This window comes from Pantherophis guttatus, chromosome 1 (genome assembly GCF_059756535.1).
Source record: "Pantherophis guttatus breed Tessera chromosome 1, ASM5975653v1, whole genome shotgun sequence".
In the NCBI taxonomy this organism is placed as follows: domain Eukaryota; kingdom Metazoa; phylum Chordata; class Lepidosauria; order Squamata; family Colubridae; genus Pantherophis; species Pantherophis guttatus.
In genome coordinates, this window is record NC_142063.1 from 14383940 (window position 1) to 14411047 (window position 27108).

The following is a 27108-nucleotide window of genomic DNA, read 5'->3' on the forward strand; positions in this document are numbered from 1 at the left end:
TCCTTCTTCTCTCCCTCTTCTCCTTCCTTTTCTTTCTCCCTCCTTCTTCTTTTCCCTCTCTCCCTCTTCTCCTTCCTTCCTTCCTTCCTCTCTTTTAATGTTTTTAGTGAGAGATTACATAGGAGTAAACAGGGAAACTTATCCCAGCTAAGCCTGTTAGAATTCACGTCATGTGGAACATTGCAAATTACGCTTTTTTGAGGGAGTTATATTTAGCAGACATGAAAGAGCCAGCATTACCTTCTTCCATAGTTTGCAAATTGGAATTCCATTAACCTTCCAGGCATTCACAGGAAGAGGCTGCTTTCCTTCACGCGCCACACTTACAGGTCAAGGTTAAGCAGTGGCTTTTCTGGCCAGAAAGGAGTGTTTTCTGTTTCTGATAGGGTTCTTTTGGAAAGAAGCATTTTCAAAAATAAAAATAGCCTGAATCTCAACGTGAACCAGAACAGAGGCTGGCAGGAACAGGGGGAAAACAGGTGGTTTTTAAGCTTAGAAGAGGGGGAAAAGACACATATAAAACAGAACAGAATAACAAGAGTTGGAAAGGATCTTGGAGATCTTCTAGTCCAACCCCCCTATTCAAGCTGAGGATCTTACGTCATTCCGGACAAATGGCTGTCAAGTCTTCCCTTAAATGCCTCCAGTGATGGAGCCCCCACAACTTCTGGAGGCAAGTCATTCCACTGGCTAATTCTTCTCACTGTCAGAACATTTCTCTTTGGTTCTAGGTTTGGTCCTCTCCTTGATCAGTTTCCATCCGTTGTGTCAACTCGCAAAGCATCCCTGGCCTGCTTTCGAGTTACCATAGGCCAGGGGGGATGGGAAACTGGCGAAACTGCCCAGCAGCCAAAAAACAGATGCACATTCCACGCTTATCTCCCTCAAGGCTGTATCCCAGGGATACTTACAGCAGTCGAAGGGGAGTGATCTCTACAACCCGAGAAATTGTTCCGTTGGCGAATGTAATTGATGACACACCCTAGGGGGAGGAGGGAGAAACAGGGTCATCATTGGAGCATAAATTAGGTAGGGTCAGAGTTGGCTTCACCTGGGAACTTGCCGACATGAAGCTCCTAATAAATAGCTGGATTTCTTTTGAAGCTTGGCTCAAGACTCATTTAATTAGGGCATCTGTTGGAATCCTGACACCGTTGCTTCTTGTCCTGCCTTCAATATATTTGTGGAATAGGTTGATACCCCCCATCCCTTTTGTGGCAGAAATATTGGAAGGCTGCTATCATGTCACCCCTAGTCCTTCTTTTCGCTAGACTAGACCTACCCAATTTCTGCAAACGTTCTTCATGTTTTAGCCTCCGGTCCCTTAATCATATTTGTTGCTCTTCTCTGTAGTCTTTCTAGAGCAGTGTTTCTCAACCTGCTGGCTGGGGGATTCTGGGAGTTGAAGTCCACCCATCTTCAAGCTACCAAGGTTGAGAAACACTGTTCTAGAGCTTCAATATTTTTTTTTAATACCGTAGCAACCAAAACTGGATGCAGTTGTAGCTGTAAGTCAAGGACTAACTGTATATGGAAAAGGAATAGTTTCCTATTTTTATCCATAGGAACCAATAAATAAATAAATCAGATATAGAGTTCCTCTCCAATAAACAATATGGTGAGATATAATTTACAGCAACTCATACCAGATTGGTAGTCGCCTGGGCCAACAAGCACTGTGCTAGATGTTGGGAGTTCTGCACATCTGGTGACGAATGGGCTACAGAAGAAACAGTACAGTCCCAGATGCAGCAAAGGAACAACTCAAAGGAAATACAACAAGAATGCAGCTCGGATAAAAGAGGTGAGTAAGAATCAAAAAGAAACTGAAAGAAAATAACTTGTAATGACAGCAGAAACGGTGGAGAAAAGGGCAAGGAAGATTAAGAGCATCTGCAAGAAGTGTCATTTGCCTGCAAGCAAGAACTGATGGGCCACAAAATAGACAAAGCACTGTAATGGGGGAAAAAAAAACCAAAGATGTTACGGCGTTTTGGGAATTTAGCATTCAAACGGATAAGCAGCTGCCACACAACATCCCAGAAATAACAATCATGGATATGAAGGACAAACAAGTCGGGATAGTGGACGTGGCCGCACCTGGAGACGGCAGACTAGAAGAGAAAGAACTGAAGATGATTGCAAAATGCAAAGGCCTGCAAATAGAAATAGAACGACTGCGGCCAAAGCAAGCCAAGGTGGTATCATTAGCCATAGGCACCTTGGGTGCAATCCCAAAACTTCTGGAGCACCATTTGAGCGCCATCGGCATTGGCAAAATCCCCATCGGTCAATTGCAAAAGGCAGCTTTGCTTGGAACAGCTGACATCCTGCAATGCAAAATGAGACCACGCGCCATGGTCAACTTGTTGTGGCCAATTCGGGACAACTGACCATGGCCAAGCCACCATGGGACAACTCACCGTAGGACAAGAGTAAACATTAATATCAAAGAAATATTGGCCTAGAACAGTGATGACTAACCTTTTTGCCGTCGCGTGCCAAAAGCGGGGATCGCACGGGGGAGGGGGTGACGTGCTTGCGTGCCCACACCCATAATTCAGTGCATCCCCCCCATGCGAAACCTCCCCCCCATGCTCCCCCTGCTTTTGGCACGTGATGGCACAGTGGGCCCGTTTCTCACCCTCCCCAGGCTCCAGAGGCTTTCTAGGAGCCTGGGGAGGGCAAAAATGGCCTTCCCCAACCCCCCGGAGGCTGGAAATGGCCTATTTCCTGACTTCCGGTGGGCCCAGAAGGCCCGAAAATCAGCTGGCCAATGCGCGCATGTGCACTGGAGCTCAGCTAGGGCAATGCTCGCATGCCCACTGATATGGCTCCACGTGCCACAGATGGCACACGTGCCGTAGGTTCACCATCACAGGCCTAGAATATCTATAGAGATTCTCAGTCATCCAGATCATGGCTGTCGCAAGGGTGCTTTTTCAAGAGGCAACTGGACTTTTCTGGTTTTACTTTGAAGACGTTTCGCTTTTCATCCAAGAAGATCAGAGCTGACGAAGCTTCTTGGATGAGAGGTGAAACGTCTTCAAAGAAAAAGAAGGAAGTCCAGTTGCCTCTTGAAAAAGCATCTTTGGGACTGTGACCTGGATGACTGAGAATCTCCATAAACATTTAGCTATGCATTTTGGGATGAACACCCATTGAATGGTGCGGGAGTATGAATGGATTTCCAAAAATTGCAGAATAAGGAAACATTTGCGCTTCAGTTTGAGATGCAGACAACACAGACACATCCCCAACAGCCTGGGCTTGTTTTGAAGGGACACAGTGCAGAAAGCATCCTGTCGAAAGCACAGCCCCACAACACAATCCTTTCAGCAGTTCCAAGAAGGCTCCACGCCCATTTGTGTTACTCAAGTGACCCTGAGGACATAGACAAACCTCCAAATAGCCTCAACAGCTCTCTAAAAGGATGCAAATGACCAACTGTCTGCAAGGAATATAAATCCTTCCATTCCCCACCATCCAATCAAAGCTGAAGAAACTTCTTGGATGAGAAGCGAAATGTCTTCGAAGAAAAACAAGGAAGTCCAGTTGCCTCTTGAAAAAGCACCTTTGGGATACATTGGAGCAGAATCATTAAAGAAAGGATGCCATAGGAGGGGTGTCATGCTCTCGTCGGAGCCTGCATCTGCAAAGGAGGAGGAGCTGGAGCTGACGGAGATCGAGGGAGGAGCAGGATGAGCCCCTCAGGATAGGGATGGTTTGTTAACAGGGAGGAACAGGGGCAGGATGACTGAGGGAGGGCAAGCAGTGGATATGAGGAGCGACGGAGTTCAGGCGAAGAGCAAGAACCATCCCCCTCCTGATCCCCGAGCACGGAGAGCAGAGAGAAGGCGGGAACAGCGCAGGTCAACCCGACCTACGGTGCTTGAGGAGAGTGCCCTGCCCCTCTTCACAAGGCACACCTAGGGGCTGAGATTTAAGGAGACGCCGTGGGGAGGGGCATTTGTCAAGAACAAATGCTGAATTTGTAGAGTTTGGTATGTCGGTACAGACATTTGGAGTTTGCAGGACTGCTTGCTTCTTCCTGACTTTGTGGACTCATTGTTTGTTCCTTGTTTCATGGACTCATTTCCCTGTTACTTTGCTTTGCTGGACTGGGCGCAGCCAGAGGTTGCCGTGTGTGTCCGTGCGCACGCCGTGCTCTGGGAGTTGCCAAAAAAGTGGGAGAGTTTGGGGGGAAATTTGGAGCATTAAAGGGGAGTTTGAACTCTCCAGCTGGCTGTGTGACCTTCGTGCCTTGCCCTGGGTCATCACAGGGGGCAAAATGAAATGTGAAAGACAAAAATTGAAATCTTTTAAAAATTATTTAAAATAATTAAATTGAATTGTTGGTTTGTCCTGCAGCGAATTGGCTGTGGTGAGTTGGCCGCTGCAAGTTGGTTACGGCAAGTTGTTGTAGATCCCCCTACAACAATATCTTTAATATTGCTTAAAAAAAAATAATCTACTTATCCCCATGTCTTTGGGAAGGACTTGATAGGTGGATAGAAATGCCCCATCCAGTCTAAACATCGGGCGGGTTGTGAGACCCACCCCAATAATAGGAGGCGCAGGAGGAGGGGGCGGAAGTGGTCTTAACGGCACAGAACCATTTATATAAAGTAAGGCAAAGAAAGAGAAGGGATTTACGGATGAAGACGCAAAAGTGGAAGAAACAAAAGAGGTCAGGGGTTAAATGCAATGAGCCATCTTGAGCCCTTTTTCAGATGGAGGTGAAAACTGGGGGATTAGAAGAGGATTGGTAAAAGACTGAAAAGGCAATGAAGCAAACTGCCTTCATCTCTTTTGCAAGGGTGTATTAAAACTTCGGCAAAATGTTGGTCTCTCTCTCGTAGTCCGGGCACTTTTCTCAAGCCTCCCTTGCCTCCATTAAGAGACCATCCACAGAGGATGGTCCCAAAAAAAGTCCAGATGGCAGTCCTAATGGTGTGGCCCTGCATCACACTTTTTTTTTTTTAAATGGTGATTTGCTTAATGTCTGCTTAAATCAGCTTGTCCCAATTTATTACCTTAATGGGCAGGCTCCATTATGGCTGTAAGTCGAGGACTACCTGTACCATCAAAGCAGTGCTACCGTATTTTTCGGATAATTAGACGCACCTGACTATAAGACACACCTAAATTTAGAAGAGGAAAATAGCAAAAAAAAGTTTTCAGCCTCCCTTTTTCCGGCCCTTTTCCAGTCTTTTTTTTGGCCTGTTTCCAGGGCTTTTTTCAGCCCATTTTGGAGGCTTTTTTGGGCCCATTTGGGGGGCTTTTTTCAGCCTGTTCTCAAGGCTTTTGGGGGGCGTTTTTGAGACTTTTGGGGGGCGTTTTTGAGGCTTTTGTTGGCCTGTTTTTGAGGCTTTTTGGGGGCGTTTTTGAGGCTTTTTAGGGGGCATTTTCAAGGCTTTTTGGGGCTGTTTCCGAGGCTTTTTTCTGCCTGTTTTTAAGGCTTTTCAGCCTGTTTTTGAGGCTCTTTTGGCTTATTTTTGAGGGTTTTTTCGGCCTGCTTTTTCCAAAAAAATGGGCCAGAAAAAGCCTCAAAAATGGGCCAAAAAAGGCCTGAAAAAGGCCAAAAAAAGGGCGTGTAGAGGCCAAAAAATGGCTGGCGTGTGGGCGGGGCTTCAGCAGTATTTGGTCTATAAGACGCACAGACATTTTCGCCTCCTTTTGGGAGACAAAAAAGTACATCTTATAGTCCGAAAAACATGGTAATTCTTAGCAACTATTTGAATAGATTTTCTGTGTGATGATCCTAATCCGGTCCTTCCGGCCATCATATCCCTGTGACAGATTACATCTGGTCATCCTCTTCTTCTCTATCCTTCTGCCTTTCCCATTATCAGAGCCAGAGAGCTGGGTCTTCGCAATCATGTGTCCTAACTGGGATCATTTGAGCCTGGTTCTTGGTGCCTCGAGTGGGGGGAATCTCTGAGTTGATTTGTTCAATGATCCATGTTTCTTTGCTTGGCTGTTCACGAGTTTCTCGGGTGTCGTCTGCTACACCAACAATCAGAAGCGTCAACACTCTTCCTATCCTGCTTCTTCTTTGAAGTCCAACTTTCACTTAATTATTATTTATTATTATTTATTAATTTAATTTGTATACCACCCTTCTCCCAGAAGGGACTCAGGGCGGTGAACAGCCAAAATTAAAAATACATACAATACAAAAGTTAAAATAATTAAAAAGAATTAAATCATTGGCTTCCCAATTTAAAACCCCCAAGTCTATAAAATTTAAAATCCCAATTAAGAACCATTTAGGCTAGGCCGGCTTGCTGGAATAAATAAGTCTTCAGGGCTTTACGAAAGGCCCGGAGGTCCGGGATCAGTCGTATTCCAGGAGGCAGCTCGTTCCACAGGGCGGGTGCTCCCAAAGAGAATGCTCTCCCCCTGGGGGCCGCCAGCCGACATTGCCTGACCGACGGCACCCTGAGGAGGCCCTCTCTGTGACAGCGTATTGGCCGGTGGGAGGTTATCAGTAGCAGCAGACGGTCTCGCAAATATCCTGGCCCTAAGCCATGGAGCGCTTTAAAGATGAGGACCAATACCTTAAAGCGCACCCAGAAGACCACCGGGAGTCAAGGCAGCTCGCGCAGGAGAGGTGTTACATGGGAGTGCCACGTCGCTTCCATAATCACCCGCGCGGCCGCATTCTGCACCAGCTGGAGCCTCCGGGTGCTCCTCAAGGGGAGCCCCATGTAAAGAGCATTGCAGTAGTCCAGGCGTGACGTGACGAGGGCATGAGTGACTGTGCACAAAGAGTCCTTACTTCCAGCGGGGATCCCAGGGAATACTGTGGCTTGCACAATTCTGATGTGTATTTGTGTATGTGTGTGTGGTGTGCACACATCATGCACAGGGCCTTTGGTGAGTGTGAGTGATGCACCTTTTTAAGTGATGTGGATTTGGGGTTTTTTTTGCTCGTCTTTATTTGCTGTCTTTTATTCTTTCGTTTATTATTGAACAGTTTTATTCTTTTTAATATTATTATTTGTGAACCGATTTTTAAAAATTATGTTTGTATACTGCCTGGCTTTCCTGCCACGCTAAGAATTTATGTGAGAAAGAATTCCTTTCTCCTTCCTTTGGGTGATTTTGGGCCAGTCATCACAAAGCAATGAGTTCTAGTCCCACCTTAGGCATGTAAGCCGGCTGCGTTACTTTGGGCCAATCAACAGGAGACTGTGAGTTCTAGTCCTGCCTTAGGCAGGAAAGCTGGCTGGGTAATTCTGGGCCAGTCAGTATCTCTCAACCCACTTCACATCATAGGTTATTGTTGTGGAAAAAATAGCAAGAGGAAGGTTATGTTCAGCAATTATTTATAAATATAATAAAGGTGAGCTAATATAATATTAGTAATTATTTGATTTGGTTTATATAATACATAGCACTCCACATGATTATTTTTTTTTAAATGAATATATAAATGAATTGTTTGGAAGGGTGACATACCCAGAAACTCAAGTTAGGTACGTTCCAAATCTTTGATACTCCAAGCCCAAAAGTTTTGCCAAACCTTCACGCCATTTGATTATCTCTTTCAACGCCTACATGGCTGTCCTACCACGGAATGGAACAACTTGCCATAGCAACTCACCACGACGGGACAACTCATAATGCGGGGCAATTCTATTTCATTATTTAAAATAAATAAAAAATATTTTTTATTTTTGCCATTCACAATTCATTCTGTCCCTCCTTCAGCATCCTTTCTTCAATGATTCTATTCCCCCATTTCTCTGCTGTTAGTGTAACTCTTGTCCCGCAGTGAGTTGTCCTGTGGTGAGTTGGCCATTGCAAGTTGACATTTGACAAGTTGGCTCTTGACATTTGATCTTGAGTTCCCGAAATCTTTTGTGCTCTGCGATGACCAGGTTCTGTGGAAAAACCCAGCAAAATTTGTTAAATGCAGGGGTGGGATTCAGCCGGTTCAGACGAATCGGATGCTAATTTTACATCTGGTTCGCTGAACTGGTAGTTGCAAGGACTGGCTGGCCACACCCACCCCACCCCGTCCAGGAGACTCCATGTGGCCCGTTTTGGATGCCAGGTAAGTGCAGTGCCCGTGTGGAGGCTCTGGGAGGGCGAAAAACGGGCCTACCAGAAATCCAGAAATGGGCCTGTTTCTGGCCTCCGGAGCCCAGGGGAGGCTGTTTTCACCCTCCCGGAGGCTCGAAGAAAACCTCCGAAGCTTGGGGAAGGTGAAAACGCCCCCCCCCGTTGTGCAGGCCGAGTAGGCCACGCCCACTGTGGCCACGCCCACCCAGCAAACGGGCAGGTAACCGGCTGCTAAAAATTTTTAATCCCACCCCTGGTTAAATGTATGTTATCCTGTCACTCTTCTTTTTCGATGGTTGCTTTTAGTTAACCCTCAGGAGGAGTGTATGCGCGGACACTCATAAAACCCAACCCCTGAACGCAATCACTCAAAAGTTTTCCTTCTTTCCCTGAGTTTGAAGGAGCCCAGAGATAAATGTCTATAGCTATCAATAAAACACTGCAGAAAAAGAAGGCTCGGCAGACGCCAACATACCTAAGTTGAATCTATGTCACTTTTGCTTTCATTGATCGATCGGGGGGGGGCGATTATATTGGTGGAAGGAAAGGAAGCTAAAGTGCACTTCCTCCCTTAAATTTTAGAAATGTGCCTGGAATTTGGCAGAAAACCAAAAGGGTAAAAAAGAGTAAAAACGGGCCCAGCCAGCTTTAAAAAATGCAGATTGAGGTTTCTTACGAATGCAGATCCTTCTCTTGCTAACTCAGGGGTGGGTGGTCTAGAAGGAGAGGAAGAAGAGGGTATGAGGAGGGAGGGGGGGAGTTAAAAAGGTAAGGATGGGCTGGGCAGAGAGTGAGAAAGAGGTGGTAGAAAGCAGGAAGGGACAAAGGACTCTGCTTGTGACTCAGCCCATTAAGAATTGGGGGTCTCACCGATTGATATGATCCCCCCTCCCTCAATTTAGCTGAGAGGAGTGCATATAAGCCATTTAATAGCCATTTGCCTGGGGTGCAGTAAGGTCTCCTCTGCCTTGGAAAGAGGGTAGGACTAGAGGACCTCTAAGGTCCTTTCCAGCCTTATGACTCTATTAAAAATCTCGCTATTGAGAGTTGATCTGTTCCCTTCCCTTCCTTTTTCTTCCCTTCATCAGCCTCCCTCTCTTTCACTCTTCCCTCGTTTCCTTCCCTTCCTTCTTTCCTCTCTTTTTCTCCCTTCTGTAAAGGTTTTTTATTTATTTATGAGATCTCTCCATTGACTGGGACTTCAGGTAATGTTATAAAATTTCATGCAGACTTTTTTTTAAAAAAAAAACTCCTTTGCAATATTTCCTATAGCTCCCTGGTTTAAAAAAAAAAGACAAAAATCACCTGCAATTAAATCAATTCCATAGGTATATAAATTTCTAAGAATATATCTCAATGCTGTGCTAAATTTAAAAAGTCTAATTAAAAGGGCAGAGGGGTGTAGGGAAATCAGGATATAAGCCCAAAACAAACTATGGTTACAAGGTCTGGTTACTGTTGGAGGATATGGTAAAGCTAAGATTTTGGGGTCCTTGGTGCCCTCAGGAGTTTAGAGGTTTTTTGCAAACGTCTCATTACCAAATTAGGCAACATCGTCAGTTCTAGAAAAGCTAAGACTTTGCTTAAAGCTTTAAAGGGTTTTAAAGGGTTTTTGGTGGCGCAGTGGACTAAACTGCTGCTGTTAAAGTAGTACTTAACTGCCAGCTGCCTGCAATTACTGCGAGTTCAATTCCCACCAGGCTCAAGGTTAACTCAGCCTTCCATCCTTTCGAGATAGGTAAAATGAGGACCCGGTTTGTGGGGGCAATAAGCTGACTTTGTATAAAATAGAGCACCGCTCAGGGGGGGCCAAAAAGCCCTACTGAGCAGGTATATACAAATGTATGAAGGCTATTGCTTAATGCTTTGTAAGCTGCCCTGAGTCTCTGGAGAAGGGCGGCATATATAATCGAACTACTAAACAGGGTGGATAAAAATCAATGATTTTTTTAAAAAAATCAAAAAAATCATTTTTTTTATTTAAATTGGATTTTTTTTATTTAAATTGGATTTTTTTGATTTTTATCGAATTTATTTTAAATGTAACCTTATTTAGAATTAGAGATGCAAAGTTCCCAGAACTGGAAGTCCATATCCATATCCATATTACTTTGTCTTGCTAGAATTGAGTGTCAATCTGTTTCCCCTATCCATTGCCCTACAACCTCCAAACATTGATTCAAGTCTTTTATGATATATGTTGGTGGTCCACAGGGTGGATAAAAATCAATGATTTTTTTAAAAAAATCAAAAAAATCAGATTTTTAAATCGGATTTTTTTGATTTTTATCGAATTTATTTTGGGGTAAAAATCTATCGTAAGATAGTTTTCTATTTAAGATACATAAATAATTTAGTTTATTCAGCATGAAATGGAGCTTAGTTATGTAGCATGAGGCTGTATATTCTGCAACACTGGGACTATCGGTGAGTCAACAGTGGGTCAAAGGAGTAGCAGAGATGACAATTGCTCTTTAAAAATTATGATTTAAATCGAGTTGATTTAAATCAAGCCTTTTTACTAGTGATTTAAATTGTGATTTAAATTGTGATTTAAATCAACTCGATTTAAATCAAATCCACCCTGCTAATAAATAAATAAATTTAGCAGGAGACAACAAAATAGCACCATCACTGTACAACAGGGAAATGCTCTATAAATGTCTTCAATAATAATTTTATATAATTAAATTAATTTTATAATAGTTTAATCTTTATGATAATTTAATTTTATAAGTACCTGTGTACAGTAGGGAAACACTTTATAGGTATCCCTAGGCTTGGGAGTAACTGTACATTTTGCAAAAGTGCAAAAAAAAAATAGAAAGAAAAAGAGAGAAAGAGAGAAAGAAAGGGAGGGAGAGATGAAGGAGGGAGGGAGGGAGGGAAAGAAGAAAGGAAGGAAGAGAAAGAAGAAAAAAAAAGAAAAAGAGGGGATGGCAAAAAGGAAGGAAGGAAGGGGAGATGGAGGAAGAAAGATAGGAAGATGAAAGTAAGAAAAAAGAAAAAGAAAGAAAAAGGAGAGGGGGAGGGAGGAAGGAAAGAAAGAAAGAGAAAGAGGATGGAGAAGGAAGGAAGGAGGGGAGATGGAGGGAGAAAGATAGAAAGATGAAAGAGAAAGGAAAAAGAAAGGAAAAGAGAAAAGAGGGAGGAAGGAAGGAAGGAAATAAAGAAAGGGAGGGAGAAAGAGAAAGAAAGAAAAAGAAAGAGAAAAAGAGGGGATGGAGAAGAAGGAAGGAAGGAGGGGAGATGGAGGGAGAAAGATAGAAAGACGAAAGAAAAAAAGAAAAAGAGAGAAAAGAGGGAGGGAGGAAGAAAGAGAGAGGAAACTTTGGGAACAAGAGGATGCAAGCAGGAGGTCATGAATATTGATTTGAGACCGAGGTGGGGAAAAGGAAAAACAAAACTAAAGGGAAATAGAGTGGAGGAGAAAATTGCACACTCCACCATTTTATTATAGGTTGTCACTACACACAACCGCACACGCATATGGATTCCGGTACATACTTAGAGACTTCCCGCTTCCAAATTAACCTGGGTGGCTTACAATTTAAAAAGAAAAAAGAAAACCGTAAAACGGAAAAAGAAATATGTCGTGGGGGGAGAAACCCCACAATATATATATATATATATATATATATATATATATATATATATATAACCCAAAACTACCCGACCGAGGCTGTTTTTCACACAGGTGCAAGCACCGGATATCCAAGCTCCGTCGTCAATTGTTTTACATATCCCCCCCAAAGCCGATCCGCAGAACGGAGAGAAATCAAAAGGAAAAAAAAGTTCAGACAAAAGTTTTTTTTGGAGCAGACCTTTCCTCACCCGCCCCCCCTTTAAATAATAAAAAAAAAAAACTTCGCATAACAACTACTAAACTCTTTTAAGTGAAGCAGGGGAAGGAAAGTCGGAGCCTGGAAAAGAAAAAGGGCTCGGCGATCTGCACACACAACACACACACACACAACGGAACACTCCACGTTGCACGATTCCCACGTTGCCCGATTCCCTCGCGCTTTCCTCCAGCGCTTCATTCATTCATTCGCGCGGCGTTTTTTCCTCTGGGAAAGAAACCCTGGGTGGCGGGACATGCAAATGAAGGGGTGTGGTTACGCAAATGAGGGCCTTTCTCGCGTTCACTCTCTCTCTCTCTTTTTTTTTTCTCAATGGCTCCCATTGTGGCGCCCTCTTTGGTCCCATTGAGAAAAGGTGACGTCAGCCGCGGATTGTCCCCGGGACAATGGCGCTCTTCTTGCGCGGAGGGAGGCTGGGTGGGAAAGCCATGGGGAGGGAGGGGATCTCGGAGAAAGCCCCCCCGCGGTTGGTGTCAATATCTCAGCAAGCCGCTGAGACCAACATTGAAATAGCTCTGGGAACAGCTGCTGCTGGCGGTCTCCTCGGATTGTAAATGCGGGGTGGGGGGGCTGAAGGACCTCCTCGGCCCTGGGTTTTCTCAGCCTGTCTCTGCTTGCCTGCTGGGACCCCACTTACTCTTCCCGCTGGGGCCTTTTTTTTTTTTTTTTTAAACAAACCACCCAAATGAGGACAATTCTGAGGAATGCCAGTCTTGGGAGTCAATTGAGGGTACTTTGCTGAAACTCTGCTCCTCTGCTAAGCCCAGAACAACCTCTTAGCTGCATCCACACAACAACAACAACGAACTTGGAGCTACTTTGGTGTACTAGTTCAGGTGCAGGCCTAGAAACCAGGAGCCTGTGAGTTCTAGTACCACTTTAGGCATGAAAGCTGGCTAGGTGACTTTATTTATTCATTTATTTATTTTTATTTTTATATGCCACCCTTCTCCGGAGACTCAGGGCGGCTTACAAGGCGTTAAGCAATAGCCTTCATACTTTTTGTATATTTATACAAAGTCAGTTTATTGCCCCCACAAACTGGGTCCTCATTTTACCCACCTTAGAAAGGATGGAAGGCTGAGTCGACCTTGAGCCTGGTGAGAATTGAACTCGCAGTAATTGCAGGCAGCTGGATGTTAAATGCTGCCTTAGTAGGAGGCATTAGCCTGCTACGTCACTCAGGCTCCTTTATTGGTTCGATTTATATGCCGCCCTTCCCGAGAGACTCAGGGCTGCTTACAATGCGTTAAGCAATAGCCTTCATACTTTTGTATATACCTGCTTAGTAGGGCTTCCCCCCCCCAAAGCGGTGTTCTATTTTCTTTAAAAAGTATACTCCAAGGAAAAGCCATGGTCCACCTCTAATTAAGGTGCAATTACCCCAAAAACGGAATGGGATTAATTGCCACTCTAACACAGTGTTCTTTTTTTTTTTATTGCAAAAGTTTTACAATTACATTTTCACCCCTTTCCCCCCCCCCTCAACCCACCCCAAACTTCCCAACCTCCCTAACCCTCCCTAACCCTCCCCACCCCCCGGACTTCCACACAATATACTCATATCAGGTAAAAAAAAAACCTTAGTATAAAACTTATATAAAACTTGAACCCCTCCCTCCCCCTTATAATTTTTTATCTTCATTACATTGAAATATTTCTATCTTGATATATCCTTTTCAAATAAAAGCTATTTGATACTTCCTAGTTTGATATTTGTTCTGAACATAATCTATCCATTTTTTCCATTCCCATTCATAAGTCTCTTGTGAACAATCTTTTAAGTATGCTGAAATCTTCGCCATCTCTGCAAAACTGGCCATCTTCAAAGTCCATTCTTCGATAGTGGGCAAAGCTTCATTTTTCCAGTATTTACCTATCAACAATCCTGCTGCTGTTATCATATACAATATCAATTTTGTTTCACCCAGTGCAAAACCCTTAACTATACCCAATAAAAACAGTTGTGGAGAAAATTGAATTTTTTTCTTCAAAACATTCTGCATAACCCACCAAATTTTTATCCAAAAAGCCTTAACTTTCCTACAAGTCCACCAAACATGATAATATGTAGCATCTAAACAATCACATCTCCAACATTTTGGCTGTACATTAGGGTACATACACGACAATTTTTTGGGGTCTAAATGCCATCTAAAAAACATTTTATAGAAATTTTCCCTCAAATTCTGCGACTGTGTAAATTTAACATTCTGAACCCAGATTTTTTCCCATGTTTCCAACATCACTGGTTCTTCAAAATTTTGTGCCCACTTAATCATACAATCTTTAACTAATTCAGTTTCTGAATCCCTTTCTAACAAAACATTATAAAGCCTTTTAATATGCATTGGACCTTTCTCTTTTATGTGTCTAACCAATTCTTCCTCATGCAACATAATACCAGTTTTTTGGTCCTCTTTCCATCTCAATTGTAGTTGATTATATTGTAGGTAGGTAAAATGAGGACCCGGATTGTTGGGGGCAATAAACTGACTTTGAATTAAAAAAAAAAAGTGTTCTATTTTTTATACAAAGTCAGTTTATTGCCCCCAACAATCCGGGTCCTCATTTTACCTATCTCGAAAGGATGGAAGGCTGAGTCAACCTTGAGCCTGGTGAGATTTGAACTTGCAGTAATTGCAGGCAGCTAGTGCTACTTTAACAGCACTTAGTCAACTGCGCCACCAAGGCTTTGAGCCAATCACCGGGAGATGGGGAGTTCTAGTACCACCAGGGGTGGGTTCTACTTACCTTTACTACCGATTCGCATCGTGCCCGCGCGCTCGTCTGCGCATGTGCACTTCTGATGACATCCGGCTCAGTGGGTGGAGCCTTGCCCCGGTTTTACTACTAGTTCTTGTGAACCAGTCCGAACCGGGGGCAACCCACCACCGAGTACCCCCTTAGGCATGAAAGCTGACTAGGTGACTTTGAGCCAGTCACCAGGAGACTGTGAGTTCTAGTCCCGCCTTAGCCGTGAAAGCTGGCTAGGTGACTTTGAGCCAATCACCAGGAGATGGTGTGTTCTAGTCCCGCCTTAGGCGTGAAAGCTGGCTAGGTGACTGAGCCAATCACCAGGAGATGGTGAGTTCTAGTACCACCTTAGGCATGAAAGCTGACTGGATGACTTTGGACCAGTCCCTCTCAGCCAAACTCATGTACAGGTTTGTTGTTGTAGGGAAAATAGAAGGATGAAGAAGTATTTGTATGTTTGCCACCTTGAATTACTTATAAAAGTATTAAAGACAGGATTTAAAAAAATAAAATAAAAAAAAAGACAGAATATTGCTACAGCAATAGCAATACTACTTAGACTTATTATACCGCTTCACCGTGCTTTACAGCCTTCTCTAAGCAGTTTACAGAGTCAGCATATTGTCCCTAGCAATCTGGGTCCTCATTTTACTGACCTCGGAAGGATGGAAGGCTGAGTCAACCTTGAGCCGGTGAGACTCGAACTGCCGGCAGTCGGCAGAAGTAGCCTGCTGTGGAGGGATGTGGGGGATCATCTAGTCCAGTGATGGCTAACCTTTTTGCCATCATGTGCCAGGAGGGGGGAGCTAGGGGGGTTGCACGCCTACGTGCCCACACCCATAATTTTATGCACCCCACCCCTGCGCATGCGCACGCAACTCCCCCCTCCCTCATGGCACATGATGGCCCGGTAGGTCCGTTTTTCTCTCTCACTTGGCTCCAGAGCATTTCTAGGAGTCTGGGGAGGGCAAAAACAGCCTTCCCCACCTCCCCGGAGGCCAAAAAGGGCCCATTTGCCAACTTCCTAGAGAGGCTCTGGAGGCTGGGGACAGCAAAAAACGGGCCTTTCCCACCACCCCCTGAGGCCCTCCGGAGACAGGAAACAGCCTGTTTCGCACCGGAGCTGAACTTGCGTGCCCACTGATATGGCTGTGGCACGCGTGCCATAGGTTCACCATCATGGATCTAGTCTGACCCCTTGTCCAGGGCAGAAATCTGTAAATTCAGCCACCCCCAATACAGTGTTGTCTTACCTCTGCTGAAACAGTTGCCATGAGCATGGGCCACTATTTCTAGATGCAGCCTGATGATGGACTCCTAGAAAGAGAGGGTTGAAAGGGGCTTTCGAGATTTGTATTTTATTGATAACCCACCTTTATTATTTTGATAAAGTAGACCGTAACCTACTACTTGATAAGATAGAAAAATGTGAGTCAGACAACATCACCACCAGATGGATTCGTAACTGGCTGACCAACAGCACTCAACGTGTAGTCCTCAGTGGAACTGCATCTACATGGAGGGAAGTATGCAGTGGGGTACCCCAAGGCTCTGTTTTAGGCCCAGTGCTCTTCAACATCTTCATCAATGACTTGGACGAGGGGATAGATGGGGAACTCATCAAATTTGCAGATGACACCAAGCTGGCAGGAATAGCCAACACTCCAGAAGATAGGTTCAAGATACAGAAGGATCTTGATAGATTTGAACACTGGGCCCTATCTAACAAAATCAAATTCAATGGTGAAAAAAAGTAAGGTTCTACATTTAGGCAAGAAAAACCAAAGGCACAGGTACAGTATAGGACTATAGGTGGTACCTGACTAAATAGTAGTAACTATGAGCAGGATCTTGGAGTCCTAGTGGACAATCATTTGTAGTGTAGGGCAGCTGCCAAAAAAGCCAACACAATTCTAGGCTGTATTAACGGGGGAATAAAAACAAGATCATGTGAAGTGTTGATACCACTTTATAATGCCTTGGTAAGGCCACACTTGGAATAATGCATCCAGTTTTGGTCGCCACGATGTAAAAAAGATGTTGAGACTCTAGAAAGAGTGCAGAGAAAAGCAGTAGAGATGATTAGGGGACCGGAGGTTAAAACCTATAAAGAACGGTTGCTGGAATTGAGTATGTCTAGTTTAATGAAAAGAAGGACTAGGGGTGATATGATAACAGTATTCCAATATCTCAGAGGTTGCCACAAAGAAGAGGAAGTCAAGCTATTCTCCGAAGCACCTGAGGGCAGGATAAGAAGCAACGGATGGAAACTAATCAAGGAGAGAAGCAACCTAGAACTAAGGAGGAATTTCCTGACAGTACAATTAATCAGGGGAACAACTTGCCTCCAGAAGTTGTGAATGCTCCAACACTGCAGGTTTTTAAGAAGAGATTGGACAACGATTTGTCCGAAATGGTATAGGGTTTCCTGCCTGAGCAGGGGGTTAGATTAGAAGACCTCCAAGGTCCCTTCCAACTCTGTTATTTTATATTCTAACTCAACCATGCCTAATATTTCTTCCTCCTGTTTTCCCCACAACATGTGGGGAATCCTGTGAGGTGGGTTAGGCTACAAGAGAGTAACTGGCCAAAATTTCACCACACAGCTTTCATGCCTAAAGCGGGACTAGAACTCACCGTCTCTTGGTGATTGGTCCAGAGTCACTCAGCCAACTTTTGTGCATAAGGTAGAGCTAAAACTCAGAACTCCCCCTCACTAAGTAGGGAATCTGTTACCCCCACAGTGCCACCTGAGTTCTTTTAACACCTGCAGCAAAGGAGTGTCCTCTTATCTACTGAAGCAATCTGATCCTAACCATAAATGTTAGGCGCTCCCATGTGACACCTCTCCTGCGCGAATTGCATTGGCTCCCGGTGGTCTTCCGGGTGCGCTTCAAGGTGTTGGTGACCACCTTTAAAGTGCTCCATGGCTTAGGGCCGGGGTATTTACGAGACCACCTTCTGCCACCAATAGCCTCCCACCGGCCAGTACGCTCGCACAGAGAGGGCCTCCTCAGGGTGCCGTCTGTCAGACAATGTCGGCTGGCAACCCCCAGGGGGAGAGCCTTCTCTGTGGGGGCACCCGCCCTCTGGAACAACCTCCCCCCCAGAGATATGCACAATACCAGATCTCCGGACTTTTCGTCGGGCCCTGAAAACTTATTTATTTCACCTAGCCAGGCTGGCTTGATCCCACTGTTTCGGTTAAATTGAATTGATTTTAATTGGGTTATTTTAAATTGTGGCCAAAAATATTTAATTATTTTTAAACTGTTTTTAAATTTTGTATGTTCTGTTTTATTCTGGCTGTTCACCGCCCTGAGTCCTGCTGGAGAAGGGCGGTATACAAATTAAAACAAATAAAATAAATAAATGTTATTTTATTGTTAGGACAGTTTCCTGACATCCAGCCAAAATCATTGGTAAACTTGGATGCTTCTTTTCTCTTGTGTTGTGTGAACCCAGCTCGTGTCTTTAAGTATCCGGATCACTTTTGTTTTTTCCCCTGAAGCTGCTATGTGCGGTTACCCAAACCGGCGAAATAAAAACCTTCCGTTAAGGAGTACAAATACACATAAGGTTAAATTCATTCTCATCTGGAATTCGTGGCCAGGATAAGATTATCTGGTTTTGCATTTTGATTATGTCTGTCGAAAGACGAGTCTGCTTCTGCCCACGGCCTCTTTATTCTGTTTGCTTTAGAGGAAAGTTGGACTTTAGGGAATCCTACGGCCTCCATTTGTCCCTTCATTTATATATTTTTAGCCTTAAAAAGAGCATTTTTTTTTAAAAAAAAAGAAAAACCTCCAATGTCCAGGGCAGTTATGAAAGAGACCCTTTTAAAAAATCTGCCTTCCTCTTTTCTAAAAAAAAAAAATCATATTTATCTATCTCCTATATCTCTCCTCCAAATGATTAAAAGCAGATTTAAAATAGAAGTGGTGTGCGGAGAAAAATAAAATTCTGAATTCGCCAACACTGACAATGCTTTGGCGGAGGAGTGGGGGGGAGGGGGAGAAGGAGAATTGCTGATCTGACCCAATTTGCTTTTTATTTATTTTTTTTCTGTTTTCAAGTGGCCAGTTTCTTGCCCTGCCTAACTAGGAAAACAAGCAGGGGAGAAAAAGAGGCAGGCCGGGTGACCAAGCTTAGATCTATAGTCCCCTGGAGGAACATTAATATAAATCAGTGTTCCCGCGTGGTTCGAACATTCATTTTCGATGACCCTTGCATAGAAAGGAAACTCCTAGCTTTCTTCAAACAGGATGTTCCCTGGATTTCTTTGGAATTGGGCTGTCAAATCCAATCCGTTTTAGAACAGGCGAAAAATCCGCCTTGGCAAATCTTTGCTTTGCTCCACCAAAATAGGGCGTGTGGGGTTTTTTTTTTTTCCTTCCTTTTAACCCTCTTTTTTTTCTCTCTCTCTCTCTCTCTGCTGGCCCATCCATCCTAATCCAACCAATTTCATGCCTGGGAATATTCCCACTGGGCACCCCCCTGCGCCTCGTCCCCGTGGTTTTAATTACCAATTTTTACTCTCCTGCCACAACAAACCCCTTCGCTTCTCGTTCAACACACAACTCACACATTCGGCCGGACTGAAGGGAAGCGCTCCAAAGCGTGTCATTTGGCTTGGCAGGTTTTTTTAGGGTGGGGGCCTGGAAATCCAAACACATCTAAGGAGCCGGGTCCTGGTTAAGTATCCCTGCCTGGGGGTCAGACAACTTTTGACATCGGTTTTGGTAGTTGATCAAAGACACGGCTTTAAAAGCGGAGCCTATCGTGCAGTAAAAGGAACCGGAGATACCTAAGAGAGCTTTAAGCTGCTTAGCAGGGCCGGGAAACATCTGTGGGTCAAATAGCAATTGGTGTGGGGATGGTCTTAAGGCAGTGGAGTGTGAGCTGTTGAACATAATAGTGCCCATCATCAGCCATCGGGGCAAAGATTCTCAGCGTCAAGGAGGCGTCTTTTTGGGTGCGGCAATGGGTGCAAATTTGGGGCTCTGTCTGTGCGCTGGTAAAATGGCGACCATCTCGGGGCCCATCATCGGCTCTGAATGCGGAGGAGACAATACAGCTTTACTTACAAATGGGAACAAAAATGCAGAGTTGCTGAAAGGACGGAGAGCAAAATTGTGCATGACTTTTGCTCTGTACAAATTTGGAACGAAAAAAGAGAAGGGAGGGAGGGAGGAGAGGGGAAGAAGAAGGAAGGAAAGGAGAGGGGAAAGAGGGAAAGAAAGAGGGAGGGAGAAGAAGGGAGGAGGGAGGGAGGAAGGAAAGGGGAGGGAGGGAGAGGGGAAAGAAAGAGGGAGGGAAGAAGGGAGAGGGGAAAGAAAGGGTGGGAGGGAGAAAAAGGGGGGAGGGAGGGAGGAAGGGAGGGAGTGGGGAGGGAAGAATAAAGGAAGGGGAAGGGGAAGGAGGGAGGAAAAAGGAGGGAGGGAAAGGGAGGGAGAGGAAGGAAGGAAGGAAAGGGAGAGGGGAAAGAAAGAGGGAGAGAAGAAGAAAGGAAGGGAGGAAAGAAAAAGAGTGGGGGAGGGAAGAATAAAGGAAGGGAAGGGAGGGAGAAAGGAAAAAGGAGGGAGGGAAAGGGAGGGAGGGAGAGGAAGGAAGGAAAGGGAGAGGGAAAGAGGGAGGGAGGGAGAAGAAGAAGGAAGGGAGGAAAGGAGGGAGGAAAGAAAAAGGAAGGGAGTGAGGGGGGAGGGAAGAATAAAGGAAGGAAAAGGGGAGGGAGGGAGGAAGGAAAAGAGGTGGAAGGAAGGAAAGGAAAGAAAGTTAAACAAGAAGGAAAGGAAGGAACAAAAAAGGAAGGAAGGAAAGGAAAGTTAAACAAAAAAGGAAGGAAGGAAATGCAAATTGCTGGAGCACTTGAGGTTTTTTTTTAGAACCAGCCTTCTTTGCATGTTACCTGAAAGATGCAAAAAGAACTCTTTGTGTGGCAGGAACCTGGTTTGCTCTAACACCATTTCCCCCTCTTTGTCTCTTCTGCTTTCTTTCAGCCGCCACGCCACCTAATCTGGTTGACAAACCCTGCTTAAAGTTGAAGGTTTATGTTCGGCCAACAAGTAAGTAGGACCAGACGAAGGAAAGCGTAGGAAATGTGAATTTTTTTTCCTTTTCCCTCCAAGATTCTATTTTGAACCAACCTGGAGTAATACATGAATCAGACTGTACATTAAGTACTAACCCTTATTTGTGCCCCCCCCGCGCCCCCAATCTTCCGCTGCACCACTCAGCTCAGAAATATCAAAAGCCATCTTTTAAAAGGACGCGGTTTAAGGGTAAATAGAAATTCATGTTTGAAAAACAAATGTCCTTTATTTTCCCTCTAGATATATTCTGAAGTCCAGATTTACTTATCAATGGGGAAAATGCAGCGTTGCTGAAAGGACGAATGCTTTGAAAAAATGAGTAAAAATAGAGGCTGCAATTGGGGCTCTGTGGTATTAGCATTGCAGGTAGTCCTCGACTTACGACCACAATTGAGCCCAACATTTCTGTGGCTAAGCGAGACGGTTGTTCAGTGGATTTTGTCCCATTTTATGACCTTTCTCCCCCATAGTTGTTAAGTGAATAACTGCAGTGGTTAAATTAGTAACACGGTTGTTAAGTGAATCTCCCCCATTGACTTTGCTTGTCAGAAGGTCACAAAAGGTGATCTCAACACACTGCAGCCGTCATAAATATGAATCAGTTGCCAAGCATCACATGACTGCCGGGATGCTGCAAAGGTCATAACTGTGAAAAACAGTCATAGGTCACTTTTTTCAGTGCTATTGTAACTTGGTCACTAAATGAACTGTTGTAAGTCGAGGACTATTTGTACTGATCAGGGCATTACGACCATTCATTTAGTGACTGTTCCAGGTTATGTCAGTGCTGAAAAAAATGATAATACACTTTTAGTCACCATTTTTGATCTTCCCAGCCAGCTTCTGAGAAGCAAAGTTAATTAGGGAACCCAGATCTGCTTAATGACCATGGCAAAAAAAAAAGCGCCATAAAATGGGACGCAGTCATGTGATAACTCTTTTTTTTTTTTTTTGCTTTAATTTATATGCCGCCCTTCTCCAGAGACTCAGGGCGGCTTACAATGCGTTAAGCAATAGCCTTCATACTTTTGTATATTTATACAAAGTCAGCTTATTGCCCCCACAAACCGGGTCCTCATTTTATCTACCTTTGAAAGGATGGAAGGCTGAGTCAACCTTGAGCCTGGTGAGATTTGAACTTGCAGTAATTGCAAGCATCAGATGTTAATAACAGTGCTTTAGTCCACTGTACTATCAGGCTCTTAATTACCACACTGTTTAATGACAAAAATTCTGGTCTCAAGTCAAGGACTACCTGTATAGAAAGACTAAAATCTTATATGAGATTTCAGTATTTCTGCACAGAACTCAGGTGATATCCACACTTGTGTGAGATTTGATGATTCAGCTTTTAAGAAGAAAAAAACCCAGAAATAATTCTAATTTGAATTGGGGAATTAGATGGCAATGTTTTTCAGAGGCTGGATGTTTGGGTGGCTATTGATGCTCTACAGGTAGTCCTTGACTTAGGGCCATTTGTTTAATGACTGTTTAAACCAGTGTTTCTCAACCTTGGAAGCTTGAAGATGGGTGGACTTCAACTCCCAGAATCCCCCAGCCAGCACTGCTGGCTGGGGGATTCTGGGAGTTGAAGTCCACCCATCTTCAAGCTTCCAAGGTTGAGAAACAGTGGTTTAAAGTTACAAAGACACTGAGAAAAGATCTCACACTTATGACTGAGGCAGCATCCCCACATCATGTGATCAAGCTTCAGGTGCTTGGCATGTTATCTACAACAGTTGCAGCATCCTGGGGGTCCTAGGATTATCATTTGCAAACTTCCTAGGGAGCTTCTGACAAGCAAAGTCAGTGGGGGACGGCGGATTCGCTTAACAACTGCACGATTCACTGAACAACGGCAGCGATTCGCTGAACATCTATTCCCAAAAGGTCGCAAAACGGGCGTACAACTCACAAACAACTGCTTTGCTTTGCAGCAGAAATTTGGCTTAATGACTTACTTAATGATTTACTTAACAACCATGGCAAATGGTCGCAAGATGGAGGCATAATACCGGCCTCCCACCGGCCAGTTCGCTCCCACAGAGAGGGCCTCCTCAGGGTGCCGTCAGCCAGACAATGCCGGCTGGCGACTCCCAGGAGGAGAGCCTTCTCGGTGGTGGCACCTACCCTTTGGAACAATCTACCCCCAGAGATACGAGTGATTCCAGACCTCCGGACTTTTCGTCGGGCCCTAAAAACTTACTTTTTTCAGTTAGCCGGTCTGTCTTGATTTTAGGGTTGGTTTTTAAAATTTTGATACTGATTTTAAACTGACAAATTTTAAATTATGGGCCAAATTTATTAATTTATTTTAAATCTGTTTTTAATTGTAACGTTATGTATAAATGTTTTTATTTTGGCTGTTCACCGCCCTGAGTCCGAAAGGAGAAGGGCGGTATAGAAGTTTGAAAAATAAATAAATAATAAATAAATAAATGAATGAATGAATGAATGAATGAATGAATGAATGAATGAATGAATAACAGACTGACAACTGCCTTGCTTAGCAACAGAAACATTGTGGTTGTTAAGTCAAGGACTACCTGTATTTCTCCGCTTCACTGCACCCACTAAGCTAGGAGTAAGATTCTCTGAGTTCTTGGGCATCAAAGATGGAACTCAAAGCATCTTTCTTTCGTCCCCAAGCCAGGAAACTGAGGGAAACAAGATCCACAGTCTACCAACAGCAGGTGGATCCAGTGAAGCTGCCACCATGATTTGATTTATTTATTTATTTTTCATATTTGTATACCGCCCTACTCCCGAAGGACTCAGGGCGGTGAACAGCCATAAATAAATACAAAGACATATAAAAGTTAAAAACTATTAAAAAAAACAGATTAAATAATTTAGGCTCAAAAATTAAGACATCCAAATTTATCTAAAAGAGATCTAAAACCCGATTTAAAAGCCAGTTTAAAAGCCAATTTTAAAAGGGAGAGTTAGGCCAGACCAGCCTGTTGGAATAGAAACGTTTTCAGGGCACGGCGGAAGATGCGTAAGTCTTGGATCCTTCATAACTCCGGGGGGAGCCCGTTCCAGATGGCAGGTGCCCCCACAGAGAAGGCTCTCCCCCTGGGGGCCGCCAGTCGACATTGTTTGGCCGACGGCACCCCGAGGAGCCCCTCTCTATGGGAGCGAACTGGTCGGTGAGAGGCTATTGGTGGCAGGAGGCGATTTGGCAAATTCCATCAGCAACAAACAGCTCCTGTGGGCCAATCCCAGCCCACTTGGGCCTGGTGGATAGCAACATTAACAGTGGTAACCACAGGGTTTTACCAAGAGGCATTGGCTGGGTAACAAGTGTACAGAATCATCTCTGTGTCAGGGTTCCAAGTAACATACCCACAGCTGGCAAAACTCCGAGGCAGGTAGATTCCTCAGAAGAATAGCTTTATTGGATATGCCATATTGGCATATGCTGAAATGCACCAGCTGAAATGTCCTTGGTTCTCAAGAGAAAGTATTTTGTTTTGGCTAAAAAAAACAACCAGCTATCTCTACTCCCTCCTCCCTATCCCTTAGCTCCAGATGTGGCAGCCCTGAAGCCTCAAAATGGCCTCAGTCAGGTCAGCTTCAGGGTTGACCCACTCTGTTCATTAAACGTTCTTAGATAGACTGTGACGCATCTCCCTCTATAGATGCAAACTTTGGATATACAGCACTGAGGAAGTGTGTTTTTCCACCCATAAACGTTTGGAACACTACCAGAGTATGTGGTGGGCTTTAGAGCAGGGGTCTCCAACCTTGGAAACTTTAAGACTTGTGGACTTCAACTCCCAGAGTTCCTCAGCCAGAATTCTGGGACTTGAAGTCCACAAGTCTTAAAGTTCCCAAGGTTGGAGACCCCTGCTTTAAAGTACCTCCTCTGGCCTCCATCTTTGTTGGCCAAGAAAGATAGTTGGAGTCACCATGAAGTTCCTTTCTGGTCAGCCAGAGATAGACCTGATCACCTCACCCGAACCACAGAGGTGTCCAATCTTGGCCACTTTAAAACCTGTGGACTTTAACTCCCAGAATTCCCCAGCCAGCCATGCTGGCTGGGGAATTCTGGGAGTTGAAGTCCACAGGTCTTAAAGTGGCCACGGTTGGATGGACAACCTTGCGATACAGAAGAGGAATAAATTCAGAAACCGTTCAAGGCATCAAAGATTAACCCAACAGCTATTCTGCGGTATTGGTTGACTGTTCTGCATTGTTCTTGGTTTCCTCATGGTCCTTGCCAGTGGCAAGTTCCTGTCGCTGTTCTTCAAGAAAGCAGAAGTTGATCTACATTCAGAGGGAGTCAGTGCCTGCAGCTGAAGGGAGGGGTTTTCCTCCGGAGAAGAATCTTAAATCCTCACTTCTATGTAGAGGAATTTTTTCCTCGATTCTATCTTTCAGTGATCCTACAGTTCAGAGATTCTTTTTTTTTTCAGACACGGGATAAGATGACAGGCAGGTCCTCACCTTATGACCATAATTTTTGTTGCTAAGCAAGGCGGTGGCTAGGTGGTGAGGTGCACCCAATTTCATGACCTTTTTTTGGTCACAGTTGTTAAGTGAATCACTTCGGTTCCTAAGTGAATCATGAGGTCCTTAAGCAAATCCAGCTTACCCCATTGAGTTCGCTTGTCAGAAGTCAGCTAGGAAGGCCTCAAATGGCGATCAGATATAACTCTGCAATCACCATAAATACATGCCTGTTGCCAAGCAGCCAAATTTTGATCACATCACTGTGGGAGCACAAGGACCAGGTTATAAGTCATTTCTTTCAGTGCCATTGTAACTTTGAGCAGTGGCTAAATGAATGGTTATAAGTTGAGGACTGCCCATATTGGAAATTTAATCGGTGACGGACTTCCCGCCTGCCTTCACCTAACATGCTAGCTGAGCTTGTATTAACGTTGATTAGGGTTTGTTGTGACTTACTTTATAGGCAAACCAGTTTAACTGGTTAGTTTATAATAGTGTAACAGAATAAACAGAGTTGGGAGGGACCTTGGAGGTCTTCTAGTCCAACCCCCTGCTCAAGCAGGAGACCCTACACTCGTGATGGCAAACCTATGGCATGCGTGCCACCAGTGGCACGCGGAGCCATGTTGGTAGGCACACGAGCTCAGCTCCAGCATGCATGTGCATGCCGACCAGCTGATTTTCGGGCCTTCTGGGGCCACTGGAAGAAGGGAAACAGGATGTTTCCTACCTCTGGAGGGTCTATGGGGGTGAGGAAGGCCTGTTTTTCTCTCTCCCCAGGGTCAGAGCATTTCTAGGAGCCTGGGGAGGGCAAAAACAGCCTTCCCCACCCGCTGGAGGCCCTCCAGAGGCCGGAAACGGCCCATTTGCTGACTTTCAGTCCCACCGGAAGTTGGCAAATGGGCCGTTTCCAGCTTCTGGAGGGATGGAGAAGGCCATTTTTGCCCTCCCCTGGCTCCTAGAGAGGCTCTGGAGCCTGGGGAGAGAGAAAAACGGGCCTACCGGGCCCACTGTGCCAAAAGTCGGGGGAGCGTGGGGGGGGGGTGTCGTGCGCACATGCACAGGGGGCATAGAATTATGGGTGTGGGCGCACGCACGCACGACCCCCCCGGGCTCATCTCGCTTTTGGCACGCGATGGCAAAAAGGTTAGTCATCACTGCCCTATGTCATTTCAGACAAATGGCTGTCCAATCTCTTCTTGAAAACCTCCAGCGACTGAGCAGTTTATGCAGATATGCTTCAAGTGGCCCAGATACATGCAACATCCCCAACTTTGTGGGTGTTCCTCGGCAGGACACATGATAACATGGCTATGATGATGTTGTGGCACAAATGTCAGGCTATGCGTGACATACCAGTGGCTTCTAATTAGCTCGTCCCAAAGGTGTTTTTTCAAAAGGCGACTGAACTTCGTTTGTTTTTCTCTGAAGACGTTTCTCTTCTCATCCAAGAAACTTCTTCAATTCTGAAGACTGAAGACAGAACTGAAGAAGCTTCTTGGATGAGAAGCGAAACGTCTTCAAGGAAAAAAACAAAAAAACAAAATCCAGTCGCCTTTTGAAAAAGCATCTTTTGGACAACCATGATCTGGATGACTGGGAATCTCCATAGACCTTCTAATTAGCTTGTTCCCTCAATTTATCCTATATTTGGTTTTTGGACAATCTGGGAATGTATCTCTGGCACCCAGATCCCTTCTCTGACCCACTCAGAGATAGGCCTCTCTCTCACACACACACATCCTGAGTTTACCCCAAAACTGAAGTCATATTCTTGGCTACTAAAACACTGAAGAATCAGTCTTGCCTTGCCTGCAGGGGTGGGGAACAATGGACCTTTTATGACTTGTGGACTTCAATTCCCA

General features: G+C 44.6%; 1 protein-coding gene across 1 annotated transcript in view; it reads left to right on the plus strand.

Annotated features, from left to right (window-relative positions):
• EFNA2 (ephrin A2) overlaps window positions 1–27108 on the plus strand; it is a 315252-nt gene that overhangs the window by 280804 nt on the left and 7340 nt on the right. The window contains exon 4 of the mRNA XM_034422655.3: window positions 20693–20758. Within this exon, the coding sequence (XP_034278546.1) occupies window positions 20693–20758 (66 nt within the window). The remainder of the gene's footprint in view (window positions 1–20692; window positions 20759–27108) is intronic.